At 37.7% G+C, this 21,163-nt stretch overlaps 1 protein-coding gene and 1 pseudogene across 1 annotated transcript; both read left to right on the top strand.

Annotated features, from left to right (window-relative positions):
• The first annotated feature begins 380 nt into the window (after positions 1-380).
• LOC110258984 (olfactory receptor 2B11-like) lies at positions 381-2,599 on the top strand. Its single transcript, XM_021082275.1, has one exon. It carries the CDS (start codon positions 1,730-1,732, stop codon positions 2,597-2,599), a length of 870 nt encoding a protein of 289 aa, XP_020937934.1. The 5' UTR covers positions 381-1,729.
• Positions 2,600-18,743: 16,144 nt separating this feature from the next.
• On the top strand, positions 18,744-19,676 carry LOC110258983 (annotated as a pseudogene).
• Positions 19,677-21,163: the final 1,487 nt, after the last annotated feature.

The following is a 21,163-nucleotide window of genomic DNA, read 5'->3' as shown; positions in this document are numbered from 1 at the left end:
TATTGGAGGAAAAATATTTGAAAACAAGAAACTTTTAGTTCCTTAAAAGTCATATTGGAAGGTGACTGCTCCTTCTTTCTCTATGTAAAATTAAAATTACTCAACATGTATTATATCAGGAAATAATATCCCAAGAAAAAGTATAAATAAAAGAAAATTGTATCTTGACACCAAAAATAATTGTCTCGAATTTTCCCTGAAATCCAAGTAAATAGTCTATGAAATTATTGAAGTAGGTTAGCTTTTCTGGGATTCTTTTAGTCCTGAGCTAATTTTCCACAACAGGAAAAATGCCAAAATTTATCATTTCATTGTACTGGGCAAGAAGGAACTTAGCAGTATTATACCCTCTAGGGAATGTCTAGTGTTTCTTGACAAGAATTTCCACTGAGGTTTATTATCTCAATGGAAAAAATGTCCCACAGCTCTATAAAGAGTAAGAACACTTCCTTAACAATTATTTTAGAATAAAATAGGTTTCCACATCTGAACATATTTAGGATCCTTCAAATCAAATGAATAATATTAAGGACTTATGATAAGAAGACACTGAACACAGAGAGAATATTCAATATTTACCTCCAACTAACATTTCATTCTGATGGAAAAAAAAAGATCAGTGTCAATTTTTGCAAGAAAGGGAAATACTACCATGGAATATCAACACTGATTTAAAGAAGGTATTGTATGTGAGTGGGAGCGATCTGTTCAGCTTAATCGACTTTACCATTTTGCACAACCTCATGCACTTTGTGATAAGAGTGATAAGAATAATTTGGGGAAATGAAAGGGAAGAAAACGCAATCTTTACAAGACTTCTTTTGGCAGAGATAAGTACAATGTTAATATTTGGATACAACCTACAGAAAAATTAATTAGAAGATACAGATGCATAAATCAACCTGGACACTGTACTCAATGAAAATAACTAACCCAACATAAAGTACTACACTTGCAAAAGGGTAGCCACACATATTGGACTAATTAATCCTCATGGCACAGAAAGATTGTTGTGATCATTTCTGCTGTACAACAAAGTGACTCGCACATCCATTCCTTTTCAGATTCTTTTCTCATAAAGCTTATCACAGAATATTGGGTAGGCTTCCCTGTGCTATACAGCAGGTCTTCATTGACTGGGAATCATTTTAACCATGTGTTTTCTTCTATGACAAGTTTTATCTTTGCAAAAGTCATTTTATGATTTGAGATACAGGACTAAGGAAAAGCGCTCTCTCTTGCTGTTTCTATATGAAGCAGACCAATCCAGCTAGAGTTCTGAACTTACCTAAATAAACTCAGAAATTCAACCAGACAATAATAAGGTTTAGCAGACTAAGGATGAAAGAAATGAACACATGTGGTAAGTCAGCACGGGTGGGTTTGGGGAAACATTCTTCCATTTCATTATTTTCTCAAATATAAGAAAAACTGTGGTATCCCTTTACTTAATCATTATTCTATAAAAATTTTCTATATTACATTCTCTAGGTAAAATATAGAGATTTGTTAATCTTCTTTTAGATGTACCACAAAATAATAATTTGGGGCATTTTGATTCATGTTTTCATCTTGCAAGTATCAATTCACATCACTGGAGTTACATCACAGAGAAAATCCCTTCATAACTCACTTTATTTAACTGAATAAGTTGACCATCAAGAATATTTAATACTGAAATATACATCTTCATTTTGACTTAAGTCCATGAACAAGAGCAACGACAGTCATGAATGCAAGAAATGTAAGTACTCCAAAGGTTTTCATTCTCTTGGGCTTCTCTGACCATCCCTGGTTGGAAATGCCACTCTTCATAATAGTGTTTGCAGCTTACATCTGCACACTAGTAGGAAACATCTCAATTATAGTGGTATCCAGAGTAGATCCGAATCTTGACAGCCCTATGTACTTCTTCCTTTCCAACCTCTCCTTCCTGGACCTTTGTTTTACCACAACCACCATCCCTCAACTGCTGCTAAACCTCTGGGGCCCAGATAAGTCTATCAGCTACGGAGGCTGTGTGACTCAGTTTTATATGTTTCACTTTTGGGGGGCCACCGAATGCATCCTCTTAGCTGTGATGTCCATGGATTGTTACATGGCCATCTGCAAGCCTTTGAGGTACCCAGTCATCATGCATCAGCAACTCTGTATCTTCCTAGTGGTCATGGCATGGCTAAGTGGTTTGGTCAACTCCTTGCTTCAGTCATCCCTCACCATCCAGCTGCCACTTTGTGGCAACAACAAGGTAGATGATTTCCTGTGTGAGGTCCCAGTGATGATCAAGATGTCATGTACTGATACCACATTCAATGTAGCTATGCTCTCCATTGTGGGAACATTCTATTCCCTCGTTCCCTTGTCACTTATTCTTGTCTCCTATGGGTTCATCGTAGCTACAGTGCTCAGAATTCAGTCCTCAGAGGGAAAGAAGAAGGCCTTTAACACATGTAGTTCTCATATTATTGCTGTATCTCTCTTCTATGGGCCAGTAATTAGCATGTATGTGCAACCTTCTGCTGCTAACTCCCAGGATAGGAACAAACTCATGTCCCTATTCTACAGCTTGGTGACTCCTATGCTTAATCCTTTTATTTAAACTTTGAGGAACAAAGACATGAAAGGGGCAATGATGAGGCTTCTTGTCTCATTGTAACATCAAAGAAGAGGATAAACATAGCTATTTTTGTACTTCATACTTTCCATATAGGACTTAGAAGAGCCTCTGTTCTAAATTACCTCTTGGTTTTGCCTCGTCTCAAAATTATCCCCAAAGACAAAACTTTTTACTATGTAGCTATCATAAGAAATAAAATAAATATATGGTACTAAATTTAAATTAAATTTATAAAAATATTAAAAATTCATATCTGTATAAATTGTGTCTTAACAAACATATTGAAAATTTTTCTTAAATAGATGTTTTAAAAAATATCTCGATGTTACAAGTTTTCCCAAGTATAGGCACATTTGATGCACCTGGTCCTATTTGCTAGAAAGACTGTTTTTCAGCTTTGGTACACATCAGAATACTTATACTTTAAAAATCACAAACATGACTCCACTGCAGATATCTTGTATCAGAATTTTGAGAAATCATGTCCAGAAAACTATTTTTAAAAACTTCCTCAGTTAACATCAATTTAAACGTACAATTTGTGAGGACCATCACAGGAAAATATTTTTGAGATATTCTTTAGAGGCAAAAGTCAGACAGGATCTGACATATGGGAAAAGGTATAGCCCATCTACACACTCACCCCCCGCCCCCCCAAAAAAGAAGATAGTTTGTTGAATATGTGAAGAATCTCAGATGCTCCAAGCTTTTAAGAAAAATTGTAAACCCACAGGCAGAGAATTTAAAATCACGACTCCTAGCAAATGCTAAGGCAAATGCAAAAAGACCAAGCTGAATATCTAGAAGATACGCTTCCTAATAATTAAATGTTCTATTAAATTCAGCTACGTACTTTGATCAGTAGTATCATTTATGTGCAATAAAATTTTCAAAATTGGTTTCCTAAAACTAAATTATACAACAAAGAAATTGATAATTGAATTGTTACTATTGATAACTGAATTATCAGTCTGAGTAAGCAAATATCTTAGAATACCTTAAAGCGAACCAAAAGCAAAAAGAAGAAACTGCAAAAAAATATGTAAGAAAATATACGATTTAGAGAAAAAACACATAAAACTAAATACAAACAATAGGACTGGTAGTGGATTCAAGCAGTAGATGGAAGAGAAATAATTAAGTAAATATTAGGAAAAATGCTTGGCAGTGAGATGTTCCAGCCATACATTAGGCACCCCAGTCCTGAAATCTGACAATGGGAAGATAAACCCCCTTAGCTGGTTTGGAAAACAGTGGGGCTTACAGGAGGGCTGTAAGAAACCAAGACTTCACTCTTAAAGAGAGAGCAGTCTTCCTGTCAAAATGCAGAGGCTGCAGACAGAAAACTGCCTGGGTGTTTTGTCTACAAAACACCTTGGGAGGAGCAAAACTAGCTCCAGGGAGGAAACCACTTTCAGGATGGGAGTGAAAGCAGCTCAGTGGCATGGCACAACCACTCCAGCTCCAATCCAGCCTCCATGGATACTGGAAAAAGAGTGAAACCAGCACAGAAGAGCAGCCCCAAGCCCTCAGGCCCTGGCAAGGACCCATCGCAACAATCCAAGGTATCCAAGGTGGAGATAACCATCACACCCAGCAGAAACCCAACTCAGTTGGGGCTCCTCTTACAGCCCCCTGGGCCCCAAACCTACCCCCAGTAGGATGGTAACAGCCAGTGAGAATAGGAGAAACGCTCTCACTCTAGTCCTTCCAACTCCAGTCATACCTCACACCAAGGTGGCAGCTGCCAGCACACACCAGGAGAAGATGTAGCCCATGCTCACCTCAGATCCAGCTCTCCACCAAAGCCACTGGGCACATGCAGAATTCACAGGGATGCCTCAAGACTGGGATAGGAAGCTGTTTCGCCTAATTTTCATAAAGACAGAGAAAGTTAAACAAAATTAGAAGATAAAGGAATGTGTTCCAAAGAACAAGAAAAAATCTGAAAAAAAAGTGAGTGAAACAGACAAATGTGAACAAATTAAAGTTCAACAAAGAAATCAAAACTATTTTTAAAAACCCTAATTTATGAGAACAATGACAGCTCTGAAGAATTCAATAAACAACTTCAAAAACAGACTCAACCAAACAAATGAGAGAATTGGTGAATTATAAGACTTATTTAAAATCATACTGTCAGGAGAGCAAAAAGAAAAAAATTAAAAAGAAAGAGAAAATCTATGTGAATTATGGAATACCATTAAAAGATACTATCTATGAATTACTGGAGTCCCAGAAGGAGTAGGAGGGAGAAAGTAGCATAAAGTTTATTCAACAATTATAAAGATATACTCAGTCAACATCAGAGCACTTAAATATATTAAGCAAACATAAACAGAACAAAAGAGTAAAATAGACAACAATGTAACAAGAGTAGGGGACTTTAATACCTCACTTAGAATCAAGAATGGAACTATCATCAAAACAAATCAATGAGGACACAGGATTGGAAAATACTTTAATCCAAATGAACCTAACAAACATATATAGAACATTCCCTCCAACAACAGTAGCACAAACATTCTTATCACATGTACACAGAACATTTTCCAAGATAGATTGGTCATATGTTAAGTTACAAAAGAAGACTTAGCAAATGTAAGAGGATTGAATTCATAGCAAGCATCTTTTCTGACCACAATGGCATATGAAACTTTTCTGACCACAATGGTATATGAAACTAGATATCAACTAGGATATCTATTCCAGGATGACAACTGGAAAATTTACAAACATGTGGAAACTAAACAACACACACCCGAACAGCCACAGGTCAAAAAAATCAAATGGAAAATCAAAAAAATATTTTAATACAAATGAAAACAGAAATACAAAATACCAGAGTTCCCATTGTGGCACAGAGGAAACAAATCCTACTAGTAATCATGAGCTTATGGGTTCAATCCCACTGATCTCGCTCAGTGGGTTAAGGATACAGTGTTGCTGTGAGCTGTGGTGTAGGTCAAAGACACAGCCAGCATCCTGCATTGCTGTGGCTGTAGTATTGCTGTGGCTGCAGTTCTGATTCGACCCCTGACCTGGGAACCTCCATATGCTATAGGCTCGGCCCTAAAAAGCAAAAAGAAAAAGAAATATAAAATACCAAAACTTACAGGATGCAGCAAAAGCAGTTCTAATTTCCAGTCTATTTTATTGATAGTTATTCAAAGTTTAGTTGTAATTTTGGTATTTTCATGAGAGGAGGTGAGCTTAAGTCTTTCTATTCTGCCATCTTGTCCCAATCTCCAGCAAAAGCAGTTCTAATAGGTAAGTTTATAAGGATAAAATGAAAGAGAAAGATCACAAACCACCAACATACCTTTACCACAAGTAACTAGGAAAAGAGAAACAAAGTGCAAATTTAGAAAGAAGAAAATCATAATGATCAGAGTAGAAATAAATAGAGATACCATAAAAGCAAAAAAAAAAAAAAAAAAAAAGACCAAGATAAAGAGTTGGTTTTTTGAAAAGAAAAACAAAACTGACAAGCTTTAGCAAGAGTAACTGAGAAAAAGAGAGAGTGCAGAATTATTCACAATAGTTAAGACATGGAAACAAACTAAGCATCCATCAAAAGATGAATGTATAAAGAACATTACTTCATAATATGCAATTATATATAGTTACATATAATTTATTGTTACATAACATTATATATAAAATGAAATATAATTCAGCCTTGAAAAAGAAGGAAATCTTGCCTTTTGCAAAAACATGGATAGACCTTGAGAGTATTATGCTAGGCGACATAAAGCAGAAAGAGAAAGACAAGTATTATATGTTCTCACTTTGATGTGAAATCAAAAAAACCTCAGAGAAATAATAAGTAAAATGGTAGCTGCTAGGGACTGGGGTTGGGAGAAACAGAAAATGTCAGTCAAAGAGTATAACTATCAGCTTTAAAATTATAAATTAGTATCTGTGATCAAGACGACAGAGTAGTAGGACATGGAGCACACTTTCTCCCACAAACGACATTAAAAAAAATCTACATGCACAATGATTAGCACAGAACATCTACTGAACACTGGCAGAAGACTTCAGACTTCCAAAAAGGTCAACCTCCACATAACTAAGTAGAACAAAAGGGGAAAAGAGAGAGAGAAGGAGGAGGAGGAGAAGGAGAAGAAGAGGAAGAGGAAGAAGAGGAGGGAGGGGGAGGGGAATGGGAGGGCAGATGGGGAGGATAGGGGAGAGGGAGGAAGAGAAGGGGAAGAGGAAGAGAAGAGAAAAAAAGGAATCAGGAAGAACAAACAAAACCTAAAGTCAGCAGAAGGAAGGAAATCATAAAGATCATACACACACACACACTATATATACAAGACTCCTATATCAAAACATTGTGGTAACCACAAACCAAAAATCTACAATACAAACACACACACACACACACACACACACACACGCACACACACAAATAAGAAAAATCAATTAGGGAGTTCCCATCGTGGCTCAGCAGAAATGAATCTAACTAGTATCCATGAGCACAGCTGTTATCTCTGGCCTTGCTCAGGGGTCAAGGATCCAGTGTTGCCACGAGCTGTGGTGTAGGTAGAAGATGCAGCTTTGATCTGGTGTTGCTGTGACTGTGGTGTAGGCCAGCAGCTGCAGCTCCAATATGACCCATAGCCTGAGAACCTCCATATGCTGTGGTTACAGCCCTAAAAAGACAAAAACAAAATAAAAAAGAACTAAAACACAACACTAAAGACAGTCATCAAACCATAAGATAAGAGAATAAAAGAAGGGAAGAGAAAAAACCAACAAAAACAAATCCAAAATAATCAACAAAATGGCAAAAAGAACACAGATATCAATAATTACCTTAACTGTAAATGGAATAAATGCTCTAACCAAAAGATGTAGCCTGGCTAAATGGATACAAAAACAAGACCCAAATATATGCTGGCCTATAAAGAAGATATAGTATATGCATATACAATGGAATATTATTCATCCATGAAAAAGAATGAAATAATGCTGTTTACAGCAACATGGATGACCCTAGAGATTATCATACTAAGTGAAGTTAGACAGTGAAAAACAAACATCATATGATATCACTTATAAGTGGAATGTTAAAACAAAAAGATACTGCAGAAATACTCACAGACTTTGAAAACAAACTTATAGTTACCAAAGGGAACATGTAGGGGGAGGGATGGACTGGGGATTTGGGATTGGCATATGCACACTGGGATATATGCAATGATTGGCCAACAGGGACCTCCTGAATAGCAGAGGGAACTCACCCAATATTCTGTGATGATCTTTATGGGAAAAGAAACTGAGAAAGAATGAATGTGTGTATATGTATAACTGAATCACTTTGTTGTACAGTGGGAATTATCCCAACATTGTAATTCAACTATACTTCAATAAAATTTTTAAAAAAGAAAAAAAAAGTGCAGAAGACCTAAATAGATATTTCTCCAAAGAAGATATATGGATGGCCAGTAGGCACATAAGAAGATGCTCAACATCACTAATTATTAGCAAAATGCAAATCAAAACTATAATGAGGTACTACCTCACACTGGTCAGAATGGCCATCATTAATATGTCTACAAATAACAAATGCTGGAGAGGGTATGGAGAAAGGGGAACTCTCCTACACTGTTAGGGGGAATGTAAATTGGTACAACCACTATGGAAAACAGTATGTAGGTTTCTTGGAAAATTAAATCTAGAACTACCATATGATCCAGAAATTCCACTACTGGGCTTATATGCATACATAACCACAATTCAAAAAGATGCATCTACCCCCATGTTCTTTGCAGCAGTATTCATAATACCCGAGACATGGAAAAAACCTAAATGTCCATCACCAGATGAATGGGTTGATATGGTACCTATATATAATGAAAATCTACTCAGCCATAAAAAAGAACAAAATAATGCCACTCACAGCCACATGGATGTAACTAGAGAACATCATTCTAAGTGAAGTAAGTCAGAACAAGAACGACAAACACCAGATGATATCACTGACATATTGAACCTAAAATAGGGCACAAATGAACCTAACTACAAAACAGAAACAGACTCACAGACATGGAGAACACTCTTGCGGTTGCCAAGGGAGAGAAGGGAGAGCGTGGGATGGACTGGGAGTTTGGGGTTAGTAGATGCAAACTATTACATTTAGAATGTATAGACAATAAAGTTGTACTGTATCGTTTATCCAATCTCCTGAGATAGACCATAATGGAAAATAATATTAAAAAATGAATGTTTATGTATATATATACACACACACATACGTATATGTATGACTGGGTCACTTTGCTATACAGCAGAAATGTGCATAACATTGTAAATCAACTATACTTCAATTAAAAACAATAATAATAAAATAAAATGAATAAATTTAGGGTATCTAATTTACGCCTGGTGACATAATTCACAATACTGTATTATATACTTGAAAGTTGATAGGAGAATAGATCTTAAATGCTCTTACTACAAAAAAAAAGTATAATAAGTAAGGGAATAGATGGGTTAATGACCATGGCTGTGGTAAACATTTGCAGTATATTTGTTACTCACAAAGCAGGTTACGATAATATTTCTTACAACTGATTATCTGATTAGAGTGTGACATAGGGTCAGCTACAGGTGAATTTCAATATACAAGGACACTAAATAATTTTATAAGTTATTTAGCAACTGACATGATTTGTTGTAAGTTTCTGTATCTCAAAGTTGATGGGAAAAAAGATATTTGTGATACATGCACATAAAAACAAAGATGCACAAACTCAGATAGGCACACATTTGTCTGGTTTTTTATTTTAAAAATTTAGATTAAAAAGGTAAAAACTCACCCACACACACCCATTTAAAGACAAGGTACTGGCATTTGGCAAATTAATGAAAAGGCAAAATATGTCTTTGTCACCCATTTTATGCTCTGCAGGACAAAACCAATCTGAATTATTAATATATTCCACCAAACCTCTTCACTTACCATTATTCTACAAGATCACCATTTGAGTCCCCAAATTTTATGCTCTAATGACAGTATCTTATTGAGTCATTTACTTTTAGGAATAATGAAACCTAAATTTGTCAGTTTATTCAGCTATACTTTAAAAAGTAAAATTTTGTCTTAAATGGGATATATAGGAGTTCCCATTGTGGCTCAGTGGGTTAAGAACCCAATTTAGTGTCTGTGAGGATGCATGTTCGATCCCTGGCCTCACTCAGTGGGTTAACGATCCAGTGTTGCTGCAAGTCGTGGGGTAGTTCACAGATGCAGCTCGGATCCTTCGTTGTTGGGCCTATGGAATTAACAGCTACAGCTCAGATTTGACCCCAGCCCAGGAACTTCCATATGCCACAGATGCAGCCTTAAAAAGAAAAAGAAAAAAAAACCTAAATAGGATGTATACAATATTGAGATTTTATTTTTTAATTTTACTGAAGAATAACTGACAAAATTATACGTACTTAAAGTGTACAACATGATAACTTGATATTTATATATTGCAGAAATTAGAAAGATCAGGAAAATTAACATACTCCTCCCCTCACATAATTAACATAGTTAACTCTTTTCTCTCTGTGAGGTGAGAATGCTTCTGATCTACTTTCAGCAACTTCCAAGTATACCACACCACATTACTAACTAAAGTTACCATGCCCTAAGTTAGCTCCTCAGAACTCCTTCTTTTAACTGAAAATATGTACTCTTTGACCTACATTCCCCATTTACTCCTTCCCCACAACCTCCAGAACTCAGTTATATCCTCTATTCTCTATTTCTTTGAAACTGTTTTTTTTAATTCACCACATAAGTGATATCATATAGTATTTTCATACACGTTGTAGCAAATGGCAGGATATCCTTCTTTCTCATGGCTAAATACTAGACAGATAGATAGATAGATAGATAGATAGATAGATAGATAAACAGACAGACAGACAGATAGATCAAACTCATTTTCTTTATCCATCCCGCCAGTGAAGAACATTAAGGTTATTTCCATATCCTAGCTATTGTGAATAATGATGCAATAGATATGATGCAATAGATATGACATGCAGATGTCCCTTTATATATATATATCAGTCTCTGAAATACTGATTTCAATATTGTCAAATATATCCAGGATTGGGATTGCTGGATCATACGGTAGTACAATTTTTAATTTTTTGAGGAACTGTCATACTGCTTTCCAGAATGGCGGTACCATTCTACATTCCCACCTGTAGTGTATAAAGGTCAGCTAAATTTGAATATTTTAAATTCCAGAGCTAAATGTTTTTTTTCATTTAGAGCTAAACATTTAAATTTGCATAGTTTATAAAGAGTTCTACTAGGAAAATTTTAAATTCATGCTATAAATATTCCTACATTCTGCATATTCCTGATTCTATATAACATAAAATACTAATCTATTCCACACTGATGAGTTGTAGCTTTAGTCATTAAGAGTCATATTTCAGTAGTTTCAACAAATACTCAGATCAAATCCAAGCATAAGAGGTTATTCCCATCACCTCTGAAATAACATACTTTACATTCTTTTTAAAAATTTAGAATTCATCTCAAGAGTGACCACTTTCAGAATATAATATCTTTCCAAGTAAATTTACATGTTTCCCAACATACATAAAGGGAAGTTCAGGAATTAGCAATTTTTAGCTTAGTATCAAAATTCAAAATCAAACACTTTAGTGGGATGTTAGCTTCAAAGGCAACTAGAAACAAATTCTTGGTATTTAAGTTTTACAAAAAAGAATAACATGAATGTAGGTGCTTATGAGTGTACTATTTATTATGACAGTCATAAATGATGTCAAAATCATCTAATTATTTCTCTCATATCTTTCTATTACAATACTCTGACATATTTTTAAAACATTTGGATTACAAGGAATTTTCAAGTGGATCCTTCTATTCCCAGTCATTACTTTATACTAACTTCCATTATGTTGAAAAATACTCTCTCCCGTCCACTGAGAACCAGCTTATAAACTGAAGGTGAGATGTGTAGGCATTTCCCTTCTCCAATTCAAGTCTAAGACATATAGCTTGAAAAGAGTTTTTTAACGGGATCTGAGAGAGTGGCTGAAGATTAAGGATTGAATATATATATATATATATATGCATATATGTGTGTGTGTGTATGTGTGTGTGTAGCTTGAAAAGAGTTTCTGAATAGAATCTGGGGAGAATAGTCAGAGATTAGTGAATGTATGTGACTATACATATAAAATTTCAACCCACAATATAGGATTGAAAACAGCTATCACTCCAAATCTGAAACATGAAAAAAGGCTACCAAGTGCTATTTGGAAAAAGAAACATCTAGAGGAAAATCTTTTTTCTTTGGGCAAAAAGTCCCAGACCTTTCTTTCCCTCATGCAGGTTTCTGATCATTTCCATGGTGAGAACACTGGTTCTATTTGACACAGATGCATAGAGGTCAGACCTCAGAAAGGACTCCTGAAAGGGAATCTCCAGGAGAGACAGAGTGAGTCATTCGAGCACCATGCTGACTAATGTACTCGGAGGCCACTCAAGAGGGAGACAGATGCGGTGGCCTGAGAAACCAAGACAGGTTACTCACATCTGCCAGGTCACCCCTGCCCTGGCTTTGGCTTGGTCAGCACGCAGAAGAGAAGAGTGGTGACAAGACTTCAGTGTGTTACAATTGCTCCCCTGAAGCAGCTAGTACAGACCAATGCCTACGAGCTAGATGAAAGTAAATGTTGCTTGAGCTGTAGTCCTCGGAGAAAACTAAATGAGAAAAAAATCAGAAGCACATAGGATATAGATGCTTAAGACCTGGGGGATCTATATCTCCAAGTTGCTAATTAACCTGACATTGTAGAGTGTCCAGAACAGGGCTGTCTCAAGAGAGAAGCATGAAGAAAGGCGTTTCCCAACTGGACATCTGTTTAATCACCAGAATATCACAAATTCTGTCACTCACACCCCAGCCCCTCCAATTTATGTGTTCTTATAATTGTCTTTCCTGGGGATTAAGAAAAGAAAAAACCTATGGCATTGCTATTAGAATTTAGCTACATAATTGGATGAGTGAGACTTGTTTCTCTTTTGTAGCCAGTGGTTTTCATTAACAAGTATAAATAGTCTTCAATGTCAATTGATATTATCCAGGGCACCAATGCCTGAGGAATACTTTACTACAAGAATACACCAAGTTATCTGAATAAACTCCATAGTATTGGCCATTAAACATGTTTATAATTTTACCTTAAGTTAAACTGGTATGATGAACATTTTTATAAATAAATATAAGCTTTCAAATTAAGTTTTCATATATTACTTTATAGATATAACTTTGTTTCCTTATTTATTTATTTATTTTTAGGGCCGCACCCACAGCTTATGGAAGTTCCCAGGATAGGGGTCAAATCGGAGCTGTAGCTGCTGGCCGATGCCACAGCCACAGCAACACCAGATCTGAGCCATGTCTGCAACCTACACCACAGCTCACGGCAATGCCTTATCCTTAACCCACTAAGCCAGTTCAGGGATCGAACCTGCGTCCTCACGGATTCTAGTCAGATTTGTTTCCGCTGAGCCGCAAGGGGAACCCCTGACATTGCTATATTTAAAGGAGCTGAAAACATACATATTTCTTTTTTTTTGTCTTTTTTTTTTTTTTTGCCATTTCTTGGGCCGCTCCCGCGGCATATGGGGTTCCCAGGCTAGGGGTCGAATCGGAGCTGTAGCCTCCGGCCTACGCCAGAGCCACAGCAACACAGGATCCGAGCCGCGTCTGCAACCTACACCACAGCTCACGGCAATGCCGGATCGTTAACCCACTGAGCAAGGCCAGGGACCAAACCCGCAACCTCATGGTTCCTAGTCGGATTCGTTAACCACTGCGCCACGACGGGAACTCCTAAACATCCATATTTCTAATGTCAGTGCATAAGAGTGCCCCCACTCATTCCAATTCAGCAATTAATTCTGCCTTAAATCTGCTAGGTTAAAAAAAAGTACGTATCACGATGGCTTTTGATTCACCTTACATAAACCTTCCAAATACTAAGTTTGTACAAGTATTCATCTGTATTTTCTCCAATTATGAAAGCAAGAGCCATATTTTGCAGTAAAGTCTTTACCTAGTTAATTCTTTTATGTATATTCATTAAATTGGTTAGCCAGAGATCTAATATTACCATTATTTTAGTGGATCATAATTTGACCCATTAAATAATATATTAATTCCTCACTGATTTGTAGGACTAAATGTTTTCTGGTGATCATTATTGTTGTTGAACATTAATGATTAAGCACAAGTAAATATATTTAATTGAAAGATAGTATTGAAGCGAGTTATCCAGTAGCACTTTCTGAGAGTTGAAATACTACATATTAGAATGATATGTTGCTTTCCAGGTAGTCAGAGTTTAGTGCTAGAAAAGCAATCTCTAGATGTGTTGCCATTGTGGCCTTTTAATTTAATACTGATCAGTTATTCTCAGCACATAAAGGAATCTTAAAACCAGTCTATAATTTTCCAAAGGCATCTGTGGTGTTGTGTAAGATTAGGTTGTGATGATGAATGTCGGAGTAATCTAAAATATCACACAAATCAGTAATTGAGTTCTTCATCCTGATTCAAAAGGAAGGCCAATATTTTCCATATTCAGAATAAGTGTTTCTCAAGTAGCCTTTCAAGGGAGAAAGAACTGTTACTGGTGCCAGTAATGCCAACTATTTAATGCTATATAAATGAACTTGAAAATTTATTGCTTTGGATTAAGGCTTTGTCTTCCATGGAAATTTGTAAAATTATGTAATAGAAAATAGATTTTTTTTTTGGTTTGTTTGTTTGTTTTTTGTTTTCAGGGCTGCACCCAAGGCACATGGAGCTTCCCAGGCCAGGGATCAAATCAAAGCTACAGCTGCCAGCCCACATCACAGCCACAGAAATGCCAGATGCAAGCTGTGTCTGCAACCTACACCACAGCTTATGGCAGGCCAGATCCTTAACCCAGGGAGTGAGGCCAGGGATCAAACCTGCATCCTCCTGGATTCTAGTCGGGTTCGTTAACTGTTGAACCACAACGGGAACTCCAGAAAATAGATTTTTTATCAACAGAATATGATTTGAATTGGACCAAATATTTCATAAGAAGTATACTTTTTGGAAAGGAAGAGAGTAAACGTCCAGAGGGAGGGACCAGCTACTAATTATTAAATGGAATCCTTTACAATAGGGAGACTCTAATGCATAAATGGGTTACACAAGTGATGGCTGAAAACCCAAACAGTGGATTGTGAGTTAACCCGGAAATTAGAAACAACTAGCAGCCATTACCACTACTGGACTTAAAGAAGCAAAAGTAGCAAAAGGACCGGGATCCCCTGGGGGAAGCAGGGACAAGAGTAAGCCTGCCAGGGAAGCTGGAACCAAAAAAGGGATCGCACCCCAGCTAGGAAAGCCTCCCACAGCCCAGTGGAAGGAAGAAATACCCTGGCTTCTCTTTTCATTTTAGTCTCAAGCCAGGGTCTCCCAGGTGAGAACTGGTTGATACCGGAGCCTGGGCAAAGCAGCCTTTGGGCACCAGCCCTCCTATGATACAGAACAGTGTTGGAAAAGGAGAAGGAATGACCCTGCTGAGGGCAAAAAACCCAGGACTGGCACAACTCGCAAATATTTCTATCTCCTTTTGGTGGTGAGAAAGGTTACAGAAGGAAGAACATGACAAGTCTGTACATCTGTTGTTTCTAATGTTTACAACCACGTCCCTCATCAGAAACATTTTTGGTCAGGCAAACCCAATACATGAATACTTTTATTTCCAAATTACACACATGTACTATTCTATAATATATTTATATCCTTTGTAAAATATAAACTACGCCCCAATGGGTCATCACTTCATGGGATGTACCCCATCTACTTTAGAGACAGCTACAGAAAAACCTCTTCTATTCTTCTAAAAGTGGTAACAATACTGTGTGTAGATCGTAATTTCTTTCTGATATGAAGGTGTTATTATTAACCACTTCTTAAAAGAGCTTGCGAATTTGCAATACTTCTCCTTTTATACTAGAGGGCAGAGTCCACTTCGTCCCCATCATTTCCTATTTCCCTGAAGTCTATAGGTCATTACTTAGATCCTCAGTAACTGCATATTAACCTGATGCAGGTATATACAGATGTCGGCACACCATGCACAAAACTGAGTTTGGCAAACAAAAAAAAAGTTTAGCGAGTTACCATTGTGGCTCAACAGAATCGAACCCGATTAGTATCCATGAGGATTTGGGTTCAATCCCTGGCCTTGCTCAGTAGGTTAAGGTCTGGTGTTTCCACAAGCTGCTGTAGGTTGTAAACGCGGCTTGGATTTGGTGTTGCTGTGTCCATGGTATAGGCTGGCAGCTGCAGCTCCAGTTCAACCCCTAGCCCAAGAACTTCCATATGCCACCGGTTCGACCCTAAACAAACAAACAAACAAACAAACAAAAGTTAAATGAATTAATTTTTTAAAACAAGTATTTCAAGGGAGTTCCATTGTGGCGCAGTAGGTTAAGGATCTGGCATTGTCACTGCAGCTGCTTGGGTTGCTGATGTGGCACAAGTTCAGTTCCTGACCTGGGAATTTCCACATACTATAGGAGTGGTCAAAAAATAAATAAAATAAGTATCTTAAGATACTATCTAAATAATACTGGCACTTTTATAGCATATATGATAGAAAGTAGGTGAAGTGACCTTAATGGGCTTTGCAAATGAGCAGAATGTAAGGATGTTCTCATAGTCTGGAACTATAATTGTCCTTTCTGTTATCCATATAGATGCCATCTCCTGTAACAACACGAAGGTATCTGACTTGGATATCTTTACAACAAAATGCATGTGTACATAAAGGTGTATGTCACTGACTGTCTTCCAGGGGAAACAGAAGCACAAGCCTCCGTACTTAGAAGGTGTACTTAGAAGGTGTATGTCACTGACTGTCTTCCAGGGGAAACAGAAGCACAAGCCTCCGTGGTGCCTCTCTCTCCAGAGACCTAGCTCCCTCTCTAAAACAGAGACGGGAAGGTACTTGGGAAGGAGAACTCCAGAGGTGTGTGCTGAGGAAGCGAGCTAATACCATCCATCTGCAGAGAGCCTGAGCCGTGAGATCCCAGGAGAGAGTGAGCTGACAAACTGCCTACCTGCGATTCCTCCACTGCCTGTCCTGGATCTGCGACCGTGATGGAACTTTTCATCAAAGCCACCAACAGCCTCTATAGCTGGATTGCCATTCTTTCTATAAGGTAGGTCTTTCTTTAGCATGTTATGGGGGAAGGGGAATTTATTTTAAAAATTGAGGAAATCCAGAGCTAATTCCCTTTAGAAGTGAACAAAAGCAGTTTTTCAATATATACACCAACATTGACCATATTTTTAATTACGGAAATTGTCTACCTTCTTCTTTTCACAGACATGAGCCCCACTTTCTTCATCTTGATTAACAACAGGAATGTGAAAGGGGGAGAAAGTAGTTTCAGTGCAGTGTCTGCTTGGAAAATATTGTTATTCTTGCAACATAAATACACAAGGAAACACTTGTGAAAATGTAGAATTATATCAAGCAAAATGAAGCCATTCATGTGCTGTCTTTTTTCTAGGAGACACTGAATCTTTCAACAGTTCCCTTACTCTTTACTGAATAGTAGAAGGTAAGGTCAATGTCAGGTTTGGTGTACCATAACATCCAGGGCTTTTATTTTACCAGCAAAATACATGGCCAGATAGACAAATGTTAACAACCAAAGTGACTACCAGTATCAGTTTCCTCCTCTCAGTGTAATTCCGGAATAAATATTATCTTCTACTCAAAACACATAATAGTTTCATCTTGGCAAAAAATCAAAATGCAACCTATTATTACCATTGATACCAAAGAAAATAAGCCATTATTCCCTTTAACTGGACTATGTAATAGTTGCCAGAGACCAGGTATAATGCTGTGGGTTCTTAGAATTAAATTTTTATTTCTAGTTGAGATATTTAAAGGACAATGAGAAATTTTCATTGGAGGTTTTCTTTGGTCATTCATGCCTGCAGTATGTAGAAGTTGCTGGCCAAGGATCAAATCTGTGCCACAGCAGGGACCCAAGCATAACCTGTTTCACCACAAGAGAACTCCAATGGAGGGTTTTGGGCGGGGGTGGTTTGGAGTTGTTTGTTTTTAAGGAATCTTTAAGATTTGATTCCATGGGTAAATTACTATAGTCATTTTGGAGAGATCAGAATTGACTATTAGAATTACAAATTTTCATAACTACATTCCTTGATCTTTGCAAGTTAATAGTTTAAAACACACTTCTAAATTCTACACAATTTATTTTATGAAAGGTCAACAGATTATTTTAGGTGGCTGAATTCATGTACTCCTGTAAGTAAAGCATATTAAAGCATAAGGACTATAGATGCCACCAGGGAGAAGAGCTTGCTTGCTGGAAGCTCTGAATTAGATTTTTCTAAAGAGCAATATTTATAAAATTGGAAGACTAATGACTCAAATAGGGAGATCACAAAAGTTTTCCTTTATCATCAGGTCACTATAATTATTCACTTCACAGAAAAACAATGAATATTAAATAACCCTATCTGATGGTCGCTGTTTGAAAATTCTAACTGTTCTTATTTAGTCTCTGTGTCTCCAATTCTATACACTTCTCTTTCAGATTCTTGATCATGTGATGTATCTTTCAGATTATCTGGTGTATTTATTGTCTATCATATCTATATATGCAATGATCAACTTATTTTCAACATCTTGCTTTTTCACAGTCTGCACACTATGGCCTGTGTATTTTATCTTCAGAGAGTTTGGGATATATCTCAAGTCTGTTTTGTATGTGATCTAATGTCAACCCTATGCTTATATACTTCCTTTCAATGAATTTGATGCTCTCAAGACTGTATTTGTCTCCTTCTTTGTAACAGGCCCAGCTACTACATTTTTTAATTTCACATAATTTTCTTTTGTCTGTTCTCTCTATATATAAAAATCAAGTGTCCAAATGCTCACTTTACTCAGTTTGTCATTTTTGCATTGGTTATGACCTCTGATCGCCTTCCCACAGGAAGAAAATCGGAATGCCAATGGAAAGGTGATTCACCGTTAAGCAATGAAAGGGACAAATTTTAGCACTCCCGCAGGTTTCATCTTACTGGGCTTTTCTGACCAGCCCCGGCTGGAGATGGTTCTCCTTCTGGTCGTCTCTGTCACGTACACTCTGACACTGACGGGGAACACGGTGATCATACTGGCCTCATACTTGTGCCCCAAACTCCACACACCCATGTATTTCTTCCTCTCCAATCTCTCCTTCCTGGACCTCTGTTTCACTACCAGTATTGTCCCACAAATGCTTTGGAATCTCAGGGGGCCTGCGAAGACCATCAGCTACGCTGGTTGTGTGCTCCAGCTCTATGTTGCTTTGGGGCTGGGCTCCACGGAGTGCGTCCTCCTGGCCGTTATGGCCTATGACCGCTTCAGTGCCATCTGTCGGCCCCTCCACTATGACGTTATCATGCACCCCAAGCTTCTCCAGCAGCTAGCAGCTCTGGCCTGGATCAGTGGTTTCATGGAGGCCACAGTTCAGACCATCCTGGTTTTCCAGTTGTCTCTCTGCAGCCACCACAGGGTGGATGATTTCATGTGTGAGGTGCCGGCCTGATTAAAAGCGCCTGTGTGAACACAAGCTTCCTGGAAAATGAGCTCGCCGTAGCCAGTGTCCTCTATGTTGTTGTACCTCTGGGGCTTATTCTGGTCTCTTACGGCTGGATTGTTAGGAGCGTGCTGAGGATAAAATCTGCCCAAGGCAGGAGGAAAGCATGTGGGACCTGTGGGTCCCACCTGCTTGTTGTGGTTTTGTTCTTTGGAAGCATCATTTCCGTCTACATCCAACCCAAGAGCAAATACACACAGAATCACAGTAAATTCCCTCACCCTCTTCTACACTGTAGTGACACCCGCACTTAATCCTTTGATCTACACCTTGAGAAACAAAGAGGTTAAGTGGGCGCTAAGAGGATTACTGAGAAGAGTTCCTCGTTAGGGAGAAATGTGAATTATACTCACATAATTCCTCAGATATTGGAGAATTCCTCCAATTATGGGTTCCCCTTTCATGGACAAGAATCACAGTTACATCTCCTAAATAAAATGGCCTGAAATTTTCTTTCAATGACATCCCGAAGTTACTTATCCTAAATCCTTAAATCCTTACCCTGAGCCCTTCTACTTGCTCTCTCCAGAATTGCTATCTAACTCCCTCTCCCCCCACCAGCTGTTTTGTAAAGATTCTATGAACAAATAAACCAACATATAAGGTATGTGCTGTGTACACATATTACATTTTCGTAAATCCTGAAGTTACTGCTCTAGTGGTTAATTGATGACAGGAACGATACGGTTACGACAGATCTATTTTCTCATCATGGAAGTGACTCTTTTGCCTCTTGGAGGAAAGCTGGATTATAGCTGCAGAAGTTGGGGCTCACGTGAGAACTTCCTACTGCTCTCCAGGTCTCATATTTGATAGTTCGACAGACAGTTACACACAATTACACATAATTACACACAAGTGTAAAGGGTCCACTGGAAAACACACAATTATCTAATAGTTTTTTCTTATTTGGGGAATTGTTGATTCCTGCTCATTCAGCAGAGGCATCTGGGACTAAGTAAACACCGGGATTTTTCTGACCTCTCCCACCTACAGAGGAAGCCTCCAAGGGATATGAGCCATGGGACTGAATATTTCTCTTATATCCATGTCGTGTCAGTGCAGAACTGCTCTCACTATCTTTGATCAATCATTTATTTAGCTCTATACCTGGAATCTAAGCAACGATGCAAACACTATTTTAAATATTGTTGTTTAATCTGAATATTTAAATTTGACAAGCAAAACAGATTTCTTTACCAAAAAAAAAGTCTTTGTCATTTATATATTATTCACTGTTGTGGATATTATCATTTTATAGTATTTATAAAATTGTTTTGCTTCACACTGAAACATAATTTTTTAAAATCTATTCTAATAACATACTTTAAAAATCTTGGTAATATTTTCAATTTTAAAAATATTGGGAGGAGTTCCCGTCATGGTTCAGTGGTTAACAAACCCGACCAGCATTCATGAGGACACAGATTCCATCCCTGGCCTCACTCAGTAGGTCAAGGATCCCATGCTGCCATGAGCTGTGGCACAGATTGCAGATGTGGCTCAGATGCTGCATCGCTGTGGTGTAGGCCGCCAGCTGTAGCTGCAATTGGACCCCTAGCTTGGGACCTCTATGTGCCATGGGTACAGCCCTAAAAATACAAAATATATATATTGGGTTAAGAATCTGACGCAGCAGCTCCAGTCCCCTGTGGAGATGCAGGTTCAAGCCCTGGTCCAACACCGTGTGTTAAAGATCCGACATGGATTCAGTCCCTGGCCTGGAAACTTCCATATGCCATGGGTATGGCCAAAGATTAGATAGATAGATAGATAGATTCAACTAATATTCAGATTGTTTCATCACACACATATAT

The sequence above is a fragment of the Sus scrofa genome, unplaced genomic scaffold (assembly GCF_000003025.6).
Source record: "Sus scrofa isolate TJ Tabasco breed Duroc unplaced genomic scaffold, Sscrofa11.1 Contig594, whole genome shotgun sequence".
NCBI classification, from domain to species: domain Eukaryota; kingdom Metazoa; phylum Chordata; class Mammalia; order Artiodactyla; family Suidae; genus Sus; species Sus scrofa.
The sequence above is the reverse complement of the archived record's forward strand: the minus strand, read 5'-3'. Positions and strand labels throughout refer to the sequence as shown.